Below are 21,407 nucleotides of genomic sequence, written 5' to 3'. Positions count from 1 at the left end.
TGATAGTATTGAATGCCTAGCTGTAGTCAATGAACAGCATCCTGTTGTATGCATCTTCGTTCTCTAGATTTTCCAGGGTTGAGTTAACAGCCAATAAAATAGTATATGCTGTTGACCTATTGTGACAGTAGGCAAATTGGAGCAGATCCCATTTGCTTATCAGGCAGGACTTGATGTGTTTCATCACCAATCTCCCAAAGCACTTCATGACAGTGGATGTAAGTGCTACTAGACAATAGTCATCGAGGCAGGTCACCATGTTCTTCTTAGGCACTGGTATAACTGAAGCCTGCTTGAAGCAGGTGAGTACCTCATACAGCTGAAGTAATAAGCTAAACATATCAGTAAACACTGCAGCCATTTAATCAGCACAGGATTGTCCATCATACTTTTAAAAATATGTCAGATATACAGTTTTAGATTTTACAGTACCTTTACATTTAGAGACTGGATCAAAGTCTATTTTACAAACAATATTAAAAAATACATGATGTCCTCAGCTACGCAACACTCATTCTTGTTACAAATATTTAAAAATGAGGGAAGCATTGACCTTTAACCATTCAGGGACTTGTAAATTTTGAAGTTTAATATATATCTGATCGAACTGTATTTTCCTTTCATCATCAGTTAGCTCGATATACCTTTGACAATTTATCAGCAGTATTTATATTTTATCTCGCAGAATTTAAAAATCATTCAGGATTAGAAAATGTGTCTTAATGTGACTATAGACTAAGAAGCATGATTTAGATTATTGAGATCCATTTGACTAATCCTGCATTTTTGCTTTCCTCCAACTTCACCTTCTGCTTTGATGCCCATACGCATTCCATTCTATTGAGGCTGCACATGGATTGTAAATTTGTGTGCAAGTTGCAAATCAAGTTATTTGCTGGTCCCACAGTGCAATAATCTCCTCCAGGCATTCTGCTCTTTTCTCCGGAAAAGTTGTCACTTTTAAATCTAGAATTTAACCAATGCAATTTACCATTATGCTTTCTCACAACTAATTACCCTGAGTGATGCTAAGATTTGTAATCAAATTAAAAATCATTACTCAGCAGAACAGAATGAAAGAAATGCAATCTACTTTGTGGATTGAAAGTCATACCATTTCGGTCAAGATCACACCTGCGTACAATGCTCCTTCAGTCAACATCTTCTGGATGGATCAAGAAAACATATATTTCACTCCTTTTATGTCTTTTATATTGGGTTTTCATCCTGAATTTGATTCAGGAACTGTTGGAGCTGGTAATTTCCAGTTTGGAGATCGTTTGGGTGTTCCAGTGCTGTGCCATCTCTGAGAGGATTCCAGGAGGCAAAGGTGGCAAGCACAGGCAAACTGCAGGATGGGACATGAGCTGATATTAAACTCCATTCACTGATTAAAGCTTCCATTGTTCATTGACTGAAGCAAGCGACAAGGGAGATTGAACCATTTGAGGCAAGTATGGAAGTTTGGCGATCATTTAGGTGTTTCAGCACTCCTCAGTCTCCGAGAGGAGAAAATTCCAGGAGACAGAATCAGCGTGCACAAACTTCATGGCGAGTAGGCTGCAGGATGGGGTATAAGCCATTGTTCAACTCTATTTTGCCGATTAAAGCTTCCGTTGTTCTCCAATCAAAGCGATGAGTGAGACTGAAACATTGGGATGAATGTGGAAGGTGAGTGCCAGCTGCCTGCCTTTTGATCACTGGGGACCTGAGAGGGGAGAGCCTGCTGTTGTGTCCAAAGAATATTACCCAGGTTTTCTGCGTTTTGGGTATGGACTTGGACTGCAGACTTCCTTTTTTTCAGTTTTATTGTTTTTTATATTCTATGTTTTTCACCCAATCTTTCTTGTTTTTTTTGTGTGCAGGGGTAGGGGATTTGGGGGCTGATGTGCCTGTTCCATTTTTGTTTGTTTTCTTTGGGTGGGGGGGGAATGATATGGGGGTTGTTGATCGTGCTGCTGTACTTTTTCTTTCTTGGTTTTGTGGCCATCCGGAGAAGAAGAATTTCAGAGTTGTACACTTTGATAATCATTGAACCTTTGTGATATACACATTTGAATTTCTCAAACTGAGCAGTTGTCACTGGAAAACTCCACTAGTGCTGGAATATGAATACTCTGCAAAGGACAAAATATTTTATTGATCTTCTGAAACATTACATTATAATTGAAATTGGTTAGTTATCTTGAAATTCTGTCATACCTGCTATCCGGTTCCTTATACAGTTCTAACCACAACTAGTAGTCTACTTCAGATAATACAGTGGATTCTGGTTAATTGGGCCATCAGTTAAACAGGGTAGCTGCTTAATTGGGACAACTGTTAAAAGAATAAGAAATAATTGAGAAAATAGTTGGAATTCCCTTGATGAAGGGCCTCATCCCAAAATGTTGACTGTTCTTTAGATGCTGCCTGGCCTGCTGAGTTGCTCCAGCATTTTGTGTGTGTTGCTTGGATTTCCAGCATCTGCAGATTTTCTCCTGTTTGGAATTCCCCTTGTTTATTTGGGACACTACAAAGCTTAACTGGGACAGGAGATTTGCCAAACCGTTTCTAACGTGTCAGTCATGTGTACTTGTGTGACTGATAGACATTACATCATGCTTAGAGTGAACAGTTTTTAAACAGCATCAGTTGCTTGTTTGTGTTCAAAAAGTAGTGATTTTTGTCACTAATAGCTGGCAAGAAATAAGCAGTAAGACAACTCAGAAATATTATGTTTACTGTGCTTTCAAGCATTCAGGCTAGGAGATGCCAGAAACAATTTCACGATTTTAACAAGTTGGGAATTACATATAGGCAATCATCTTGGCAGTCCATTATCTGCACTAGGTGTCTGTGCTGATTCTGTTCACTTACAATCAATCAAAAGATCACGGCAGCATACTCTGGTTGAATTCCTCCGTTGATAAATATTAGGAATTAATACAGAGTTTTATAGTACAGTAGTGGTATTGGTAGTGTTCTGATTTGTTCTGTATTTCACTTAAATACATAAGTTACTCAGTTAAACATTAATTTATCATTGTTGTACCCTTTTAACAATTTTCATGAAACTTCAGCTAATTGGGGCAGCTGCTTAACTGGGCCAAAATGTACTGGTCCCAACGTGCCCCAACGAACTGGGTTCCACTGTATTCGGATTTTAATGTGAATGTGGCATTGTTATTCTGCAATGTATTTTGCAACAAATATACCTCATCATAAGCTTATCAGCTTTAATTTGTTAAATTGTACTTCTTTTCCAAGCATTTCAGACTTTGCTATTTTCGCTCCGTACATTGATTTGCGAAAACTTAAAATACAATTTCTGCGAGTTCATTGTTTACAATCCCTGCACTATACTCAAAATTTGAACTCCAGAAACCGTTTCCCATCACTGTCTACATCTTTTAGTTCAAGGGAGGTACCCTACACCTATCTCAAGGGCTTGTTTCCCAATTTATTGTTAGGGTCTTCTACTGTATCCGATACTCCCAGTGCAGCTTCCTCTGCATTGGTGAGACCTGACGTAGATTAGGGGACTGCCTTGTTGAACACCTCAGCTCCATTTGAAAAAAGTGTAATTTTTCAGTGGCAAACCATTTCAATTCCTATACTCCTTCCTGTTCAGACATGGCGATCCATGGTGTCCTCCTCTGCCGTAATGAGGCCACTGTCAGGTTGGAGGAGTAACACCTTATATTCAATCTAGTTAGCTTCCAACCTGATGGCATGAACATCGATTTCTCAAACATGCAGTAATTTTTCCCCTCCCCCTTCCCTCTTCTTCATTTCTCTGCTCTGGGTTCTTCCTCTTCTCGCCTGCCTATCACCTACCCCTGGTGCCCTTTCTCCTTCTCTTTCTCCCATGAGCCACTCTCCTTTCCTCTCAATGGTTCAATTTAATGTCAGAAAATGTATACAGCATACAATATGAAATCCTTTCTCTTTGCAGATATCCATGAAACAGAAAGAAAAACCCCAAAGAATGAATAACAGAAAAACATTAAGATCCCAAAGCCCCCCTCCCCCATGCACAAGCAGCAGCAAAACATCAATCCTCCCTCCTCTCCCTCTCTGCAATTTTTCCAGCAGAAAGCATCAGCCCCCCACCACCTACCAAGCAATAGCAAGCCCCCAGAGGTCATGATCTATTATAGACCAAAAATACTATCCGTCCTTGCACCTCAACATCTCAACAAGCCCTCTCTCTCACTAACAAGGGTGAGAGAGAGATATCGCTCCTGCCACAGTGAGAGGGGAGGCCAACTGCTCACTGTTTCGATATCACTATCTGCAGCGTCTACCATACATCAGGTTCCCCCGACTCGCGAACCACCAAACTCACTCACCATCGTGACAGAGAGAGAGAGAAAACCAAATCACTCGAGTGTAGAGGCCTCCAACAGCCGTGCCTGTTGTCTCAATGTTCCGATCTCCGGCAACGCTTCAATCAGCAACATCGGTGAGGAACTGGGACATCCATAGGGCAGCACAAGGCTGTATGGCGAAAGTGCATGCCTTCCAAGCCATTTCTGGAGATATCAAAGTACAGTCTGTGTGGCAGGTTCTGAAGAGCGAGAACCCACCGTCCATTAAGAATGCAGTTTGAGTGCAGCAGTAGATTATGGACTCTGACAGGACTCAGCCTCCTTGAAAGGGAAAAAGTAAACATGAGAACAGGAGATTTAAACTGTTTCACGGATTAACACAAAGTCGCCCAGGTTCGCAAAAACCTCTGGTGTCACCTTTGACTCTTCCCTATCCAGGCTCCCCCTTCTCCAGCCTTAGCACCTCCCAGAATTTTACTTCATCCCACCCCCCCTCCACCACATACATGGCTTCACCTATCATCTTCCAGCTTATCCTCCTCCCTCTCCCCAACATACTTATTCTGGCTTTTTCCCCTTCCTTTTTAGTTGCGATGAAGGATCTCAGCTTGAAAGCTCAACTTTTTTATGCATTTCCATGGATACTGCCTGACTTGCTGAGTTTCACCAGCACTTTGTGTGCGGTGTTCCTTTGGTGGTGTTAATAGCAGCACAGAAAGCACAAATCCACTTCTTTCACAACATTTATAACAAGTCAGTACCCTGAACCCCCAGTTCTCAGGATATTTATTCAAATCATTGCATCCAGTAGCTTCAAAAATATAAAAAGTATTTTCTAAAAGGATGATCTGAGTACATGGAAGAATTGGTAACTTTGAAGTTAATGTCTTTTCTTGTTTGTTCACCCCTTGCCTCCCCAACAAACATACTTTTGCACCAGGTGCTGAAAGTGCGAGGCAAGGCTGAGGGTAGCAGACACCAACAGAATCAACAAACTCATTCGTAAGGCCAGTGATGTTGTGGGGACGGAACTGGACTCTCTGACGGTGGTGTCTGAAAAGAGGATGCTGTCCAAGTTGCATGCCATCTTGGACAATGTCTCCCATCCACTACATAATGTACTGGTTGGGCACAGGAGTACATTCAGCCAGAGACTCATTCCACCGAGATGCAACGCTGAGCGTCATAGGAAGTCATTCCTGCCTGTGGCCATCAAACTTTACAACTCCTCCCTCTTGGAGGGGCAGACACCCTGAGCCAATAGGCTGGTCCTGGACTTATTTCATAATTTACTGGCATAATTTACATATTACTATTTAACTATTTATTACTATTTTCTATTACTATTCTATTACTATTTATTATTTCTATGACTGTTACTATTTACTATTTACTAATAGTAATATTACTATTACTATTTCTATTACTATTTATTATTTATGGTGCAACTATAACAAAAACCAATTTCCCCCGGGATCAATAAAGTATGACTATGGCTATGTCAGCAGTCAGTCTTGTGCCACTGAAGCATGTGTACCTAGTTGTAGTCTATTGGTTTTATCTTATTATTTTAAGATTTCAATTTCCAGGGTGCCTATAGTAGTGAATTATACATGCTCCCTTGTAGCTGGAAATTCTAAAGAACAACCAGTCTATCCTTCATGCTGTTCAGGTCTTTTCTGAATTGCATCCTGTTCATTGAAATGTAGAATTCAGGGACGTGTGGGCTGTCAATACCAGCTCTTTTAACTTCAGTGTCTGTAAGCATTGACATGTTAAGCTAAAGGATTTCAAAATGTAGGTAATACACAATCTAATTTTGGAAAATTTAAATACTCTTTGGGACTTATTCTGTTCAATCTATTTCTCAAATTAATTTAAAACATGGAAATGAACTAAAATCTGCAGCTGATACTTTACATTGCAATGATGCCCTCCTCTCCCCCCCCCACCCCCGAATAAGCAGTTTCTAAGGTTCAACAGGCAAAATGACGGTGTTAAATGTGGAGAGTCATCACAAATTTGCACTCTGCTTTGAACCCTGGTCAGATGTCAACGTCGGAGTGTCATTGAAGACCAATTTCCAAGACTGGGACTTGCATGTTTGTACAGGTATCCCAAATGCTTAAACCAAGAATGAACTCCATTTCTGCTCAGCATTGATGGCATTTCCCAGCAGTTTAATGCCTGATAAAATGCAGCTTCCTTCCCCAGCATATTAACCACATCCATCTCCCACCCCACCCTTTCCATGTATGGAACCCTGTTATAGGAGGCATGTATCCATTTTCTATGTGCATTGTTTTCTGTGTTGTGTGTTTATTATGGTAATTAATCATGCAAGTGGGTAAAAGTGAAGAGAATAAGTTACGTATTTATGTCAAAGTTGCTGGTGAACGCAGCAGGCCAAGCAGCATCTATAGGAAGAGGCGCAGTCGACGTTTCAGGCCGAGACCCTTCGTCAGGAATCTGCAGAATTCCTGTTGTTTACGTATTTATGCTTTGTTCTGGGCATTTTGATTCTGGGAACCGCTGGGTGTCATATATTTTGTTGACTGCTTAATTACACTTAGTTACATCACTTCAAGATTGTACATTTTGCTCACTGCTAATAAAGAATCAAATACATTTCTTTGACTTCATGGAACATCATTACTGGAGCGATTGGAGGGTGCTTCACACAAGGATAAATACCCATGCTAGATTGGCAGCAATGGCGATTGATTTGTTAGAATTAGCTGCTGCATTTGTATTTAAAAGACATTCAATAATAGTTGGATCCACTGAGTATTGTATGCTTTTTAAATCTATATTAAGCTACGGAACCATCCCAACAATTTATTGAACGCTATTTTGTTCAAAACTGGTTCCTGATATTTTAATCCTTCAGCTATCCGTAATCGCTCTGTTTATGGTAGATTTTCCAAAAGTGAAATTTACAGTGTAAAATGAAAAACATTGAGTTGTATAATACCTTCCATGGCACTGGGGAGTCAAAAAGAGCCTTACAAGCAGTGTTTTGGAAGTATGATTAACTTTATTATTTTGGAAGGTAAATTGTGCTCATAGTCTTAGACTGTCAAGATTACCTTTTCCTTTTTAATATAGAAAATTGTAGAAATTTAAAAATAAACAAGTTATTTTGTGAAGATTTTGATTTTTACGGAATTGTGTGAAATTTTCAGTGTTCTGCCGCTGCTTATTATTTCAGGAATTTCTATGTTTCATAAGCATCTGGAGACAAGTTTCACTGTAATCCCCCTTGAACATAGCATTTTCTTCAAGCAGCTGTTATAAAACAAAACAGTATTTCCAGAATTGCTAAATGGGCATTTAATAATCTTATGATAGGTGAATTGAGATTTGTTTTCTGGCTGCAATAACTTATAAGAACTGCCACATTAATAAATATTTCATATGACACAAATGAGGTTTTAGATATGATATGATAACCTATCAGTGTGCTTTTGAAATGCATGCTGGACAGATATTGTTGATCAAATACACACTGGGTTAAATGCAGTGCCTGTTGGATTCTTTAATACTAGATGCTTCATTGGTGATTGAAATACCTAGGGAATTTCTGGTTGCTATCTGAGTTACCAGAAAAGAGCTTGCAAAATTTAGAAAAGTATGCCCGATCATCCTTCATACTGACTGGAAAAGTACAGGTTGAGTACCTCTTACCCAAAATACCAAAATTGAAAAACCTCTGAAAGTCAAAATTTCTTTGAGTGCTGACATGATGTCACAAATGAAAAATCCCACAGGGTGCTGGAAGAGTTCTCAGGTAATTCGCATGTCTCTCCGCACCACAGACAATTCTGAGAAGTGACCCCACATACGTATTGAAGAGACGTTAATGAAAAATAGAAAAACATTGCATAAAGTGAAAACTAAAGATCTGAAATATATGTTGAAAGAGTGAATTCATCAGCATTGGAGTGAACATATGCCCCTTTACAGTATGGTGATCATGAAACAAACAAAGATCTATCAAGAACTGAAAATTGAAGATAATTGTGAATATTCAGCAGGCTGGTTGCAGAAATTTAAGAAAAAAGTATGGGATTAAATTTTCAAAGATTTGTGGTGATAAAGCAGCAGAGAAATTAATTGATGAGTTTGCCAAGGTTGTCACTGATGAACAGCTGCAACAATACATACAGTATATGTGATGAACAAGTGCAAGATAAAGGCTGCTTACCAGTAGCACATAAATTCAGAGTTGGAAATGATGGCGTTATCAAGCTATCTTGTTCCAAAATGAAAAAACATCTGAAACACTTCCGGACCCAAGTTTTTCAGATAGGGGTACCCAATCTGTATTACACAAGTCTTAAGTAGCTGCAGGAAAGGACAACTTGCTGATTAGTTATTGTTATTGAATGGAGCTTTCAAGTAACCTCTCAGTGAAGATGTAACCTACGTGGAACTGGTTGGGAAGTATGTTCATCACAGTTGATTAGGCCTGGAGCTGCATGTGATTTAAACTGGTCAATATCATAATATGCAGTTTCCCAAAAAAGTTTGTACAGTCGTATGATGTTCATTTTCCCTAGCTGACTGTCTCATTTGCAGTTTTTATTAGATATTTTTCACTAGAGCCAAGTTTTATCATGAGGAATCAGAATCAGGTTTAATATCACTGGCATATGTAGTGCAATTTGTTACCTTTGCAGTAGCAGTACAATGTAGTACATGATAAATACCGGGGGGGGGGGGGGGGGAACTGAATTACAGTAAGCATATATGTATATTAAATAGTTACATTAAGTGCAAAAACAGAAATAAAAAGTTGTGAAGTATTGTTCTTCATGGGTTCAGTGTTCATTTAGAAATCAGATGGCAGTAGGGAAGAAGCTGTTACTGAATTGCTGAGTCTGTGTGTTCAGGCTTCTGTACTTCCTTTTGATGATAACAATGGGAAGAGGGCATATCCTGGGTGGTGGGGGTTCTTAATGATGGATGCTGCGTTTCTGAGGCACAGCTCCTTGAAGATATCTTGGATACTATGTAGAATAGTATCCATGATGGAGCTGACTAATTTAGCAACTTTCAGCAAATTACTTTGATCTTGTGCAGTTGCCCCACCCCCCCATACCAGACGGTGATGCGGCCAGTTAGAATACTCTCTGTAGTATATCTGTAGAGGTTTTCAAGTGTTTTAGATGACAAACCAAATTTCCTCAAACTCCTAATGAAATATGGCCACTGCCTTGCCTTCTTCATAGATGCATTAGTATGTACAACCAAGGTTAGGTCCTCAGAGGTATTGACACCCAGGAACTTAAAATTGCTTTTGTTGTTCACTTCTGATCCCCCTATAAGAGTTGGTTTGTGTTCCCTCATCTTACCCTTTCTAAAAGTCCACAATCAGTTCTTTGGTAATATTGAGTGCAAAGTTGTTGTTGACACCACTCAACTACCTGGTATATCTTGCTCATATGCCCTCACATTGCCATCTGAGATTCTGCCAACAATGGTTGTATCATCAGCAAATTTATAGATGGCATTTGAGCTATGCCTAGCCACACAGTCGTGAGTGTAGTGGGAGTAGAGCAGTGGGCTAAGCACATAACCCTGTAGTGCACCAGTGTTGATCGTCAACGGATGTTAAGCTTTGGTGTTGCATGTTTTTGAAGGGAAAGATGCAATGCAAAAGTATTATCATTTGCAAATAATTCTGAAAATGCTACTAGACTATTTTGAGATGCGTAGGAGATACGGAAACACCAATTTGTCCCTTCTGAGTTTCCAAGGATTTCTAAGGAACTTTGATTTTAAAAAAAGTAAAAAAAAATCATATACTGTTGTGCAATTAAAAAAAGCTGTTAGAAGTACAAATCCAGTACAGGTAGTTGATAGTCAAATTTAATCTCTGGCAGCAAGAAGTAATCCTATTTTTGTTCTATGGAAAACAAGACAAAGTTTCATCACTGAGTCATAATGGATCTCTGCAAAGTTTTCTTGTGTTTGTCCCACTTTGTTTTGCCCATTGCATGTAACTTGATGGGTGTAAGAATATGCATTTGTATTTAGATGGCATTTTTGGGCAAAAACTACATTGGAAAAATAATGAAGTTCTTTAAATGGAATTATGCAATGCATGAACTTTACATTTTGAAGTTCTGCTACCTTGTTTTCTTTCAATCATTTACTATTTTTTCATTTTAAGGGATTGGAATAAATACAGTCCACTTTGAATCGTTAGTCTTGCTATTCAAGATTCAAATATTGTAATTATTAATGTGTTTGTAAGTGATACTGTTTTTATTTTAAAAACTATTAAAATTTTTAAACGAATTTTAAAAACTACTTACAGGCTCTTCCAAAGGCATGAGGTTATCAGTTAATATGTATTGACAAATGATCTCACAAAAGTGAAAGATTTTAATCTATGCAAATTTGGGGATTTAATTGATTTATCACACAAGTTGAACAATTCTGTATTGAAGAACAGAAAAAGAAAATATTTGCATCCGGGTGCACTGTTTTGATTATTTTCGAATAGCTAGTTTCCCCCAGTCTGCTGGGGTAGTCATTGTACAAGACCCATGTGAACTGGGATGTTTTAATTGGGTGAGCTATACACGTGCTATAATTGGTCAGAGTGTTCTGAGATTTGGGAATGAAAAGCTGAATTATTTTTCAGCTGAGGAGCCCACTGGAAATGCTTCCGGGATGCCTAGGGAGGACAGGATCAGGTGTAATCTTTCCTTAGCCCCTGCTCGTTCTTGCATTTCCACTTTGAACCCTGGTCAGAACTTCAAAATGTTTGATGAGGTTAGCTGGGTTGTTGATGTAAAATGAAAAAATTAAAATTTTCCTTGACATTTTGGTCATTACATTTATTTTCAAATTTATTCTGTTCTCAAGAGCAAAAGATAATCTGCTGGAGGATCTCAATGGGTCGAACAGCATTTGTTTGGTGGAAAGGATTTGTTGACTTTTGGGAAAATAATTTTAGTTGGCATGTAGCTAGTTGCTCAGTAGCTGAATTTGATTGTCATCTTCCTTATTTTCTGGATGAATTTCTCAGAACAGAGTCTTTCCATACATTTAAAATGTTTTGAAATAAAAACAGGAAATGTTGGAAATATTGAGTCGGGCAGTATCAGTGAAAATGAGATAAATTTTCATCTGAGTATTTCTACATTTTCTGCTTGTATTTAAAATGTCTAGAATTCACAGTAATTTTCTTTCACAACGTTCAATTTAATCTTCTATTTATTATTGTTTGATATATTATTGAATTATCTTGAACCATTAATAATGACCAAACAATTTATAAAATCATTAGAAGAATATTGACATGTACTACTTTTTTGATATGCGAAGTTTCAAAGTTTTCAACTTAGAAAATATTCAGTATCTTTGAAAACTTGCAAATGTATTATTGGAATATAAAGGAACTTTCTCTAATTTAGTCTCATCTCTTTGGTTCTCAGGCTGCAACAACGTGTACACGATCCACCAATCTAGCAAAAATTCAGGAAGTTGCAAGCTGGCTTTTGGACATGAACCAGGAATTGCTGTCTGGGGGCAGCAAGAGGCATCGAACAGGAGGGTCCCTCCGAGGTAATGCCTCATTAAGTCATGGAGAGGAAGACCAAATGAATAGAGTTGTGGAGGTACAAGAGGCAAACTGTATAAGGAATGCTGATAGCAGTGGGGCAGAGGCATGTAGCAGCACCATTGATGAAGCTCCTGCCACTGCAACTGATGAAGAAGAAAACAACAATGAAATCACAGCAGAGATCAAAGAAGGGAACAAAGAAGAACAAGATGATGATGAAGAGGAAATGGACCAAGACAGTGATGATTTTGAGCAATCTGATGATAGTAGTAGAGAAGAATCTTACACAAATGGAAATGACATAACTGATCAAAATTATAATGATATTGCCACACAACATTCACTGGCTCTCTTAACAAAGAATCAGGTAAGTAAGAATCAGTGGCTGTAAAATGTTGACTTCAAATAGAAATGTTGAATTGCAGTATAATGCAATTCTTTGAAAAACTAATAACCGGCTGTTATATAAATGCGCAAGTTATAAAAATATTGCAAATATGCATCAAATGAGTAACAGTAAATGTTATAGTATTTCTGCACTAATTTATTGCAGAACCATTCATAAAGGCAAAAGTATTTAGACATGCCTGTTCTAACTGATCCCCTTTAAAGTAGTTTCACAATGCATATACTGTATATTCAGGTTGTATTATTTGTCATGCATTTGAAGTAGAGCATGAAATCTTGAGCACAGTTTAATGATTTTAATATACAGTAGTGTAAATGGTTTTATAATTTACTGTGGTTTTATTTTCTGCATTGTAGAATCAAAATATTGGAATTTAGCATTACCAAATATTCTGCTGACTTGAATTCTTAATCAATTTAAAGCATAATAAATTGGGGTAGAAATATGCCACATGTCCCCTCAAGCTTCTCCGAAGTTCACTTGGGTACATAATTCCAATGACTTACAACTCTGCAGGAAGAAATCTATTCTTGTCCAAGTCATAAATGGCCAAGCACTTACCCTTTGCCGTGCACTTAAACCCACAGAGCTGATCCTATCTGAGATTATTCAGAATCATGTAATTCAATGAGATCACAGGTTGTAAAGTTCAGTGTGCAAATCAGTTCTTTCTTCTCAGTGCATATTCCTCATCTATTGAGCTTTACTGCCTGAATGGCAAATATATCCTCAAATAAGGAAAACAGAACTGTACTGAGTATTCCTGTTGTGGTATTACTAAAACCCTGAGCAGTGACAAAAACATTACTCAAGTAATAGGGCATAAATCTGAAACATTAGCTCACTTTCTCTCTCTGCAGATGCTACCTGTCCCATTGCATGAATGCAGCAATTTCTGTTTCCTTCAGACTTCCTTACTTTTGTACTACCTTGCATTTGGAGTAAAGGCCGAAGACGATAGGTCAAAGGGATCTTGGATCCAAATCCATAGTTTCCTGAAGGTTGCTACACAAGTTTAATAATATATCAGGTTTAATATCACTCGCATATGTCATTGAAATTTGTTCTTTTGCAGCAGCAGTACATTGCAATATATAGTGAGGGCATGTCCTGGGTGATGGGGGTCTTTAATGATGAATATTGTCTTTCTGAGGCATTGCCTTTTGAAGGTATCTTCAATACTAGGAAGGCCAGTGCTTACGGCTGAGTATACAACTTACTGGTTGCTTTCTAGGCTGGTTTAAGTGGCATATGGTATGCTTGCCTTTCTTAGTAGAGTAATTGAGATCAAGAATTGGTAAGTTGCGTTATGGCATGAATTTCTAGTTAGGTCACACCTGAAACACTGCATTCAATTCTGGTCACCCAATAGAGAAAGGTTTTTCACAAACATGAGAAAGTCTGCAGATGCTGGAAATCCGAGCAACACACGCAAAATACTGGAGGAACTCAGCAGGCCAGGCAGCATCTGTGGAGAAAAGTACAGTTGACATTTCAGGCCCAAAATGTCGACTACTTTTTTCCATAGATGTTGCCAGGCCTGCTGAGTTCCTCCAGCGTTTTGTGAGAAAGGATTTTGAGGCTTTGGAGAGAGTGAAGAAAAAGGTTAGCAGAATGCTGCTTGGAATAGAGGGCATATGCCATTAGGAGAAGTTGGACAAACACGCTTTCTCTGGAGGGGCAGAGACTGAGGGGAGCTCTGATAGAAGTTCATAAGATTATGAGAGGCATTGATAGTGTTTGCAGGCAGTATCTTTCCCAAGGTTAAAATGTCTAAATATTAGAGAATGTGAATGTAAGATGAAAGGGATAAGTTCAAAGGAGATGTGCATGTCAAGATTTTTTTTAAGCACAGTGATGGGTGTCTGGGATGCAATGTCTGGGTGATAGTATTCAAGAGGTTCTCAGATATATTAGATGCAAGATTAAAAAAAAAGAAAAAGGTAAAATTACAACAAGAAATAGAAATGGCATGTATAGAGGGCAATGTTATGATAGTCATAGGGGATTTCAATATGCAGGTAGTTTGGCAAAATCAGAAAGGTGCTGGATCCTTTGTGAGGGAATTTGTAAAATGCCAAGAGATGGCATTTTAGAGCATTTTGTGGTTGAGCCCACTAGGGGAAAGGCATTCTGGATTGAGTGTTGTGTAATGAACCAAATTGAATTAAGGAACTTAAGGTAAAGGATAGAGTTCGCCCTGCAGTTTGAGAGCGTAAAGATAAAGTCAGATGTATCAGTATTACCACTGACAATTCTAAAGGCCTCAGAGAGGAGTTGGCCAAAGATTATTGGAAGGAGGTCCAAGCAGAGATGATGGCAGAACAGCAATGGCTGGAGTTTTTGGGGGCAGTTGGAAGGCGTAGGTTAGATACATCCCAAAAATTAGTGGGAAGGTAAAAGAATGGGAAGCTTTTAAAAACCAACAGAATGCAACTACAAAAGCCATAAGAAGAGAAAAGATGAAATATGAAGATAAGCTAATCAATAATATAAAAGGGGATACTAATTTTTTTTCCAGACATATAAACAGTAAAAGAGAGATGAGAGTAGGTATTAAACCGCTGGAAAATGATACTGGAGAGGTAGTAAGGAGTACAAAAAAGAAGGTGGTTAGGGTTAGGGTTTTCTGTGAAAGACACCAGCATTATGCCAGAAATGCGAGAGTGTCAAGGAGCAGAAATGGGTGTAGTTGCTGTAACTAATGAGAAGGTGCTTGGGAAGCAGAAAAGTCTGTAAATAGATAAGTCACCTTACCCAAATAAACTACACCCCAGGACTCTGAAAGAGGTAGCTGGAGGTTGTGGCGGCAGTGGGAATGACCTTTCAAGAATCACTATCTGGAATGGTTCCTGAGAACTGAATAATTGCAAATGTCACTCCACTCTTTAAGATGGGAGGGAGGCAAAAAAAGGATTATTGTCCAGATAGCCTGACTGAGTGGTGTGGGAAGAATAAAAAGGGATTAGTTTAGAATTAGTTTAAATGGGTGATTAATGTTTGGTGCAGCTTCAGTAGGCTAAAAGGTCTATTTCTATGCTGAGGCATCAATGTGATTCTCAGCAGGCAAGTGCAGTTGTTTACAGAATAGTTAAATCAGTTAACATTTTGAGCACCCACATTCTCTTAAGGTATTCTAAACCATTGGTTTATATGAGAGCTACACAAAAAACAACTGATGAAGCATTATCACGGATGGTATTTCATCTTCGTACTTTGTGCTTCCTTAACTAAAGTGCAGTCATGAATTTATTTTACTCACAAACTTGCTTCAGCTATTGCAGGCAAAAGGAATCTCATTTTTCTGTAGATTTGCACATAGTACATTAAAAATGCAATACAGTAATGGTTCCATGTTGTGTGCCCATCTGAAATTTTGATCCAGTGACTTCAACCCTCTTTTCCCCAAGGTATGAGAGAGCTTCAGGATTTGTAAGAGTTTATGCTCAACATTTAAAATGCATTATATTCATTTAATTGGTACAGATAACATTAACAAAAGATAGTATTTATTGACAATGGCAAAATGCACTTGAGAAGACAGCAGTAAACCATCTGTTAACTCCATTATATCTAGTGCTCTTGATGCGGCCTCTTCGACATTGGTGATACCCAGTGTAAACTGGGGTACCGCTTTGTCGAGCACCTCCTTTCCTTCTGCCAAAAGTGGAATTCCCAGTGGCCATCCATGTTAATTCCTATCCCCATTCCTGTTCTGACCTGCATATCTTTGGAAAGTTCAGCTTTAGAATATTTATTTTAAAAACTTCTGTATTTGATAACATTTTCTAGTAATGTTTTAGGATGTGAGTGCAAGATTCAGAATTTTTACAGTATGGTTTAAGTCTATTACTAGTTTTGCCTATTTAAAATTTCATCCACCTTGTATCTGTCTGATGTGCAATCTGGTGCTTTACAGATCTGTGCAAAATACCTCAAGAAAATGTAACTTTTTAGCCAATTATTTAAATGTTATAAATCATCTACATTGGCAGCAGTAGGCATTCTACTGGAGCCTTCAATGAATAATGTCAATACCAACAATCATTTCAGAGCCAAGTTTTTAAAGCCTTCACTTTCTCAGATGTATACAGATGTCCCCTGCTTTTCGAACGTTCGCTTTACGAAACCTCACTGTTACAAAAGACCTACATTAGTTCCCTGTTTTCGCTAACAGAAGGTGTTTTCACTGTTACGAAGAAAGGCAGCGCGCGATAAAAAAAATCAGCGCGCACCCCGAGCAGCCACTCCTCCCCCGGACTCGGAACTGCATACTCGCCGGCATTGCTTAAACACGTGCCTGTGAGCAGCCGTTTGCAAGATGAGTTCTAAGGTATTGGAAAAGCCTAAAAGAGCTCATAAGGATGTTACAGTTAGCGTAAAACTAGACATAATTAAGCATTTCGATCGTGGTGAACGAAGTAAGGACAAAGTGAGTGTGGCTTGTGGAAGTTGACGAAGATGATGTTGAAGAGGTTTTGGCATCCCATGACCAAGAACTGATAGATGAAGAGCTGATGCAATTGGAAGAGGAAAGGATAACAATTGAAACTGAATACAGTAGCGAAAATGAAGTCGTCCAGTAACTGAACGTGAAGCAACTACGTGAGATTTTCACTGCATTGATAAAGTACGACTTTAATTTTGAAAGAGTACGCAGGTTTAGGGCATATTTGCAAGATGGTTTGAGTGCTTACAAAGAACTGTATGATAGAAAAATGCGCGAGGCTCAGCAGTCAAGCAAGCCTTCCACATCAGCCACAGCAGACGACGAACCTTCGACATCGAGGCAGGTAGACATAGGAGAAGATGACCTGCCTGCCATAATGGAAACAGATGATGATGAGATGACACCTCAGTGTCTCACCACCCCAAACCCCAGGCCGCGGATGGATACCAATTCGCGGAGAATGCAGCAGTAGCCGGGAGGTACACAACACATCTTTAAGAAAAAAGCCGAAATAAACATGCTAGTTAATTAGGTGCCGCCCAGCACGTAAATGTCGGCCCAGATCAGAGGTGATTGCCCATTGCATTGCCTCTGATCTGGGCCGAGAATTACGTGCCGGGCGGCACCTCATTAATTAGCATGTTTATTTCGGCTTTTTTCTTAAAGATGTGTTGCGTGCCTCCCGGCTACCACTGTACCCTTGCATGCTTTGCGGATCGGTATCGGTCAGTGGCCCAGAGGGTGGGGGCCACTGCAGCACCCAAACTCCAACGACTCAGTCTTAACACACCATCATCAGTGTGCTCGGCACTGTCTTCCCGATTCCCGTAAGTGATACTACACTGTACATACATTATTTCTACTTTATATAGGCTGTTTACTTTTATGTGTTATTTGATATGATTTGGCAGCTTCATAGCTTAAAGGTTACTGGAGAGAGTGCTTTTGCCGAGAGCGCTTGCGTGATATTTTTGCTATGGAGAACAGTGCCGGCAATGATTGTGGAAAAGTATTTCTACTTTATATAGGCTGTGTACTTATCATATCATTCCTGCTTTTACTATATGTTACTGTTATTTTAGGTTTTATGTGTTATTTGGCATGATTTGGTAGGTTATTTTTGGGTCTGCGAATGCTCACAAAGTTTTCCCATACAAATAAATGGTAATTGCTTCTTCGCTTTATGACATTCCGGCTTACGAACCATTTCATAGGAATGCTCTACCTTCGGATGACGGGGGAAACCTGTATCTGACTATCGTACTTTACCAGTTTATTTTAGCTCATGTGTACATGCCTTGTATTCCCTAATGTAGCATTTGTGTGTATTTGAAAATGGGCAAGGCCAATGCTTTTTGTGAAATAACAATTTTGTCTTCGGCTACTCTTTCCCCCCCCCCCACCCCGCCCCTCCACCATGGAAACACTAGTGCACTGGTATACTGAATTACATTTTAATAAGCATTGCCACTTCGTTCTTAAGGCTATTGTAGATCTTCTTTATACATTTTTTAACAGGGCTCACTTTAAGTCAGCGGTCCCCAACCACCGGGCCGCGGACCGGTACCAGGCCACAGAGCATGCGCTACCGGGCCGCGAGGAAACGATATGATTTGGCGATATGAGTCAGCTGCACCTTTCCTCATTCCCTGTCATGCCCACTGTAGAGCCATTACGCATGCGAGGTCATTACGCGCACGTCGTCCATGTCAGCGCGGGAAGGAGATCAACTCCTTGAGCTTGCAAATGACGGCGGGCTGAGAAGTATGTTTGACATAACATCTCTGCCGGCGTTCTGGATCAAAGTCAAGGCTCAATATCTTGAGATAGCCACGGAAGCACCGAAAACGTTGCTTCCATTTCCAACATCATATCTCTGCGATGAATGTAACAAAAACTAAATTGCGGATTATACTGGACATAAGAAACCCCGTTCGAGTATCGCTGTCTCCCGTCACCCCTCAATAGGACCGTCTTACTGCAGGAAAACAAGCCCAGGGCTCCCACTGATTCAGCGATATTGGTGCGTTGCAATGATTTTATATGTTCATACAGGGAAAATACGCGCTGCGTGTTTAATATCCAAACGTTACTTAAAATGTTATGATGCTGTTGACTTATATAACCATATAACAATTACAGCACGGAAACAGGCCATCTCTGCCCTGCTAGTCCATGCCGAACGCTGCTCTCACCTCGTCCCACCGACCTGCACTCAGCCCATAACCCTCCATTACTTTCCTGTCCATATACCTATCCAATTTAACTTTAAATGATAATATCGAACCTGTTTCTGACACTTCTACTGGAAGTTTGTTCAACACTTACTTCAAGCTCCCCTGATAATTGACTTATCGCTATATTCATGCGAGGAAACTATGCGCTGTGTGTTTAATATTAAATTTGTTAGATAAACCCATTTAGAAACGAAATTGAGTGTATTAGCCACTGATCACCGATATTCCGGTCGTGATTAACACCCCTCCCCGAGCAGAATCGCTAAAAACAATTTGTAGAAAAATAATCGGCAGGTGCACGCATATGCAAGTGACACATGCATGCTTGTGCCCGCGCAAGGCTTCACGGTCATTGTAGTCTTTCTCTGGGTAAACACAACGTATTTGACTGCTACTCTTGTCCGTTGGCAACCGTTCCCCCCCTCGGTCGGCCGGTCTGCAAGAATATTGTCGACGTGAAACCGGTCCGCAGTGCGAGAAAGGTTGGGGACCCCTGCTTTAAGTGAGCAAGATAAAGCATGCCATTGCATATCCATCCCTTGTGAAAGCAAGCTGAGGCATATTTGTAGCAGCGTAATAGTATCTTCTAACTTATTCTATAAAGTTCATCTGGCTTCAAGTTGGTTTGTCTGTCTCCAATCACATTGATTAGTAAATTTAGCCACTGAGATTTTTGGTGGGGGAGGTGCTCAGACAATAACATACTTTTTGTGATGTCATCAACTAAAATGTTTAATTTTATAAGCATTTAATGTTTGAATTCCCGATGCACTCATTGCAAATCTTGTCTACTCCATTTATGATCTCTTGAAAACTGAACTCGTGATTTGCGCAAGAGGGTGCCTGGCACATTCGAGTTGAAATGGAGTAAAGTTTCCATGAGCATTGTTCACATTCTTCTTTTTGGTTGTGGTCTTCAGCAGAATTTGGTTTTAAGGGTGGGGAGAGGTGGTGTAGATTTTTGGAAACATTTCTGAAATATTTTCTAATTCCAGCTGTTGCAGGCAGAGTAAAATAGATGTCAATGTTCAAATTAGCTTCTTACTTTAAGATACTAGGGCAATTAGTGAAGAAGATAATTTTATATATATTTCACTATAAACGCCTGCTTTGGTCCAGCCTGATTGAACTTATAACTGCATTGGTAAATTTAAACTGTTTGTTAAAAATAACTTGTGATGCTTTGAGTTCAAAAGTCATTTATACCCAAGCATGGTTTTGATATTTGCAGAATTGAGTTGTCACTTTTGCATATATAACTGGATTATAGTGCATTTAAAAATGTTTTTTTCCTCCTTTAGTATACCTTTCTGCTGTGCGTATTGCACATTATTGAACAGGCTTGAAACTAATATATGATAACTAGTAATGCTGGTCTGAATCTGCACAATATAAGATTATTGAATGGATTACCACAAAGAAGTTCTTCCCCAGCATTCTTAGGGAAACTGTACAATGTATCCTGTTGTATACATGAGTTGGAATCTTTTTTTTCATTGTCCAGTTCCTTTTGCTAAAATGAGAGTGTAAAGGGAGCTGGTGACATCTTGGTGTTGAGGACAAGATTTAACATATCTGAAATTCCCATTGATGTCCAATTAAGTTGTTACCCTGGAAAAAAAGCTTCACTTGGATGTGTTATTTGTATCGGGCTGCAGTGAAAACTGCTACCATGATGAAGAGGAAACATTGAAGTCACCAAGTTGTGGCATAACTGCAATATTGTCTCAATTTAAGAGTAACCATGATCAGACAGAAACACAACAGGATTTTGTTATTGATTAAATGTTATAGATGTGGCGGATGGTCACAGGCGCTGTGAATCAGATATTAGAGAACTCCAGTACAGGGACATTTACAGTTTGTTTAAGAAATAAATGAAACATGTGGGAAGGTAGCGATTGCTGAAAACTTTTAAGAATACAGGTGTCCCCGCTTTTCGAACATTCGCTTTACGAAACCTCACTGTTATGAAAGACCTTCATTAGTACCCAGTTTTCGCTTTCAGAAGGTGTTTCAACTGTTTTGAAAAAAAAATCAGCGCATGATAAAAGGCAGCGCACGCCCCGAGCAGCCACACTCCCCCGGATTCGGAACGGCATTGTTTTAACACGCCCCTATGAGCAGCCGTTTCCAAGATGAGTTCTATGGTATTGAAAAAGCCTAAAAGAGCTCGTAAAGGTGTTATGCTTAGTGTAAAACTAGACATAATTAAGCGTTTCGATCGTGGTGAGTGAAGTAAGGACAAAGTGAGTTTGGCTTGTGGAAGCTGATGAAGATGATGTTGAAGAGGTTTTGGCATCCCATGACCAAGATCTGATAGATGAAGAGCTGATGCAATTGGAAGAAAAAAGGATAACAATCGAAACCGAATTCATTAGCGAAATGAACGTGAAGCAACTGTGTGAGATTTTCACTG

General features: G+C 39.3%; 1 protein-coding gene across 6 annotated transcripts in view; it reads left to right on the top strand.

The window, feature by feature from the left end:
* Positions 1-21,407, top strand: part of fbxw7 (F-box and WD repeat domain containing 7) — a 355,529-nt gene that overhangs the window by 163,901 nt on the left and 170,221 nt on the right. For all 6 annotated transcript variants that reach the window (XM_063046483.1, XM_063046482.1, XM_063046480.1 and 3 more), the window contains exon 2: positions 11,765-12,259. In XM_063046483.1, the coding sequence (XP_062902553.1) occupies positions 11,834-12,259 (426 nt within the window). In that variant the 5' untranslated portion in view covers positions 11,765-11,833. The remainder of the gene's footprint in view (positions 1-11,764; positions 12,260-21,407) is intronic.

Source organism: Mobula hypostoma, chromosome 4, assembly GCF_963921235.1.
Source record: "Mobula hypostoma chromosome 4, sMobHyp1.1, whole genome shotgun sequence".
Classification (NCBI taxonomy): Eukaryota; Metazoa; Chordata; class Chondrichthyes; order Myliobatiformes; family Myliobatidae; genus Mobula; species Mobula hypostoma.
Note: the sequence above shows the minus strand (reverse complement) of the source record. Positions and strands in the feature narration are given on the sequence as shown.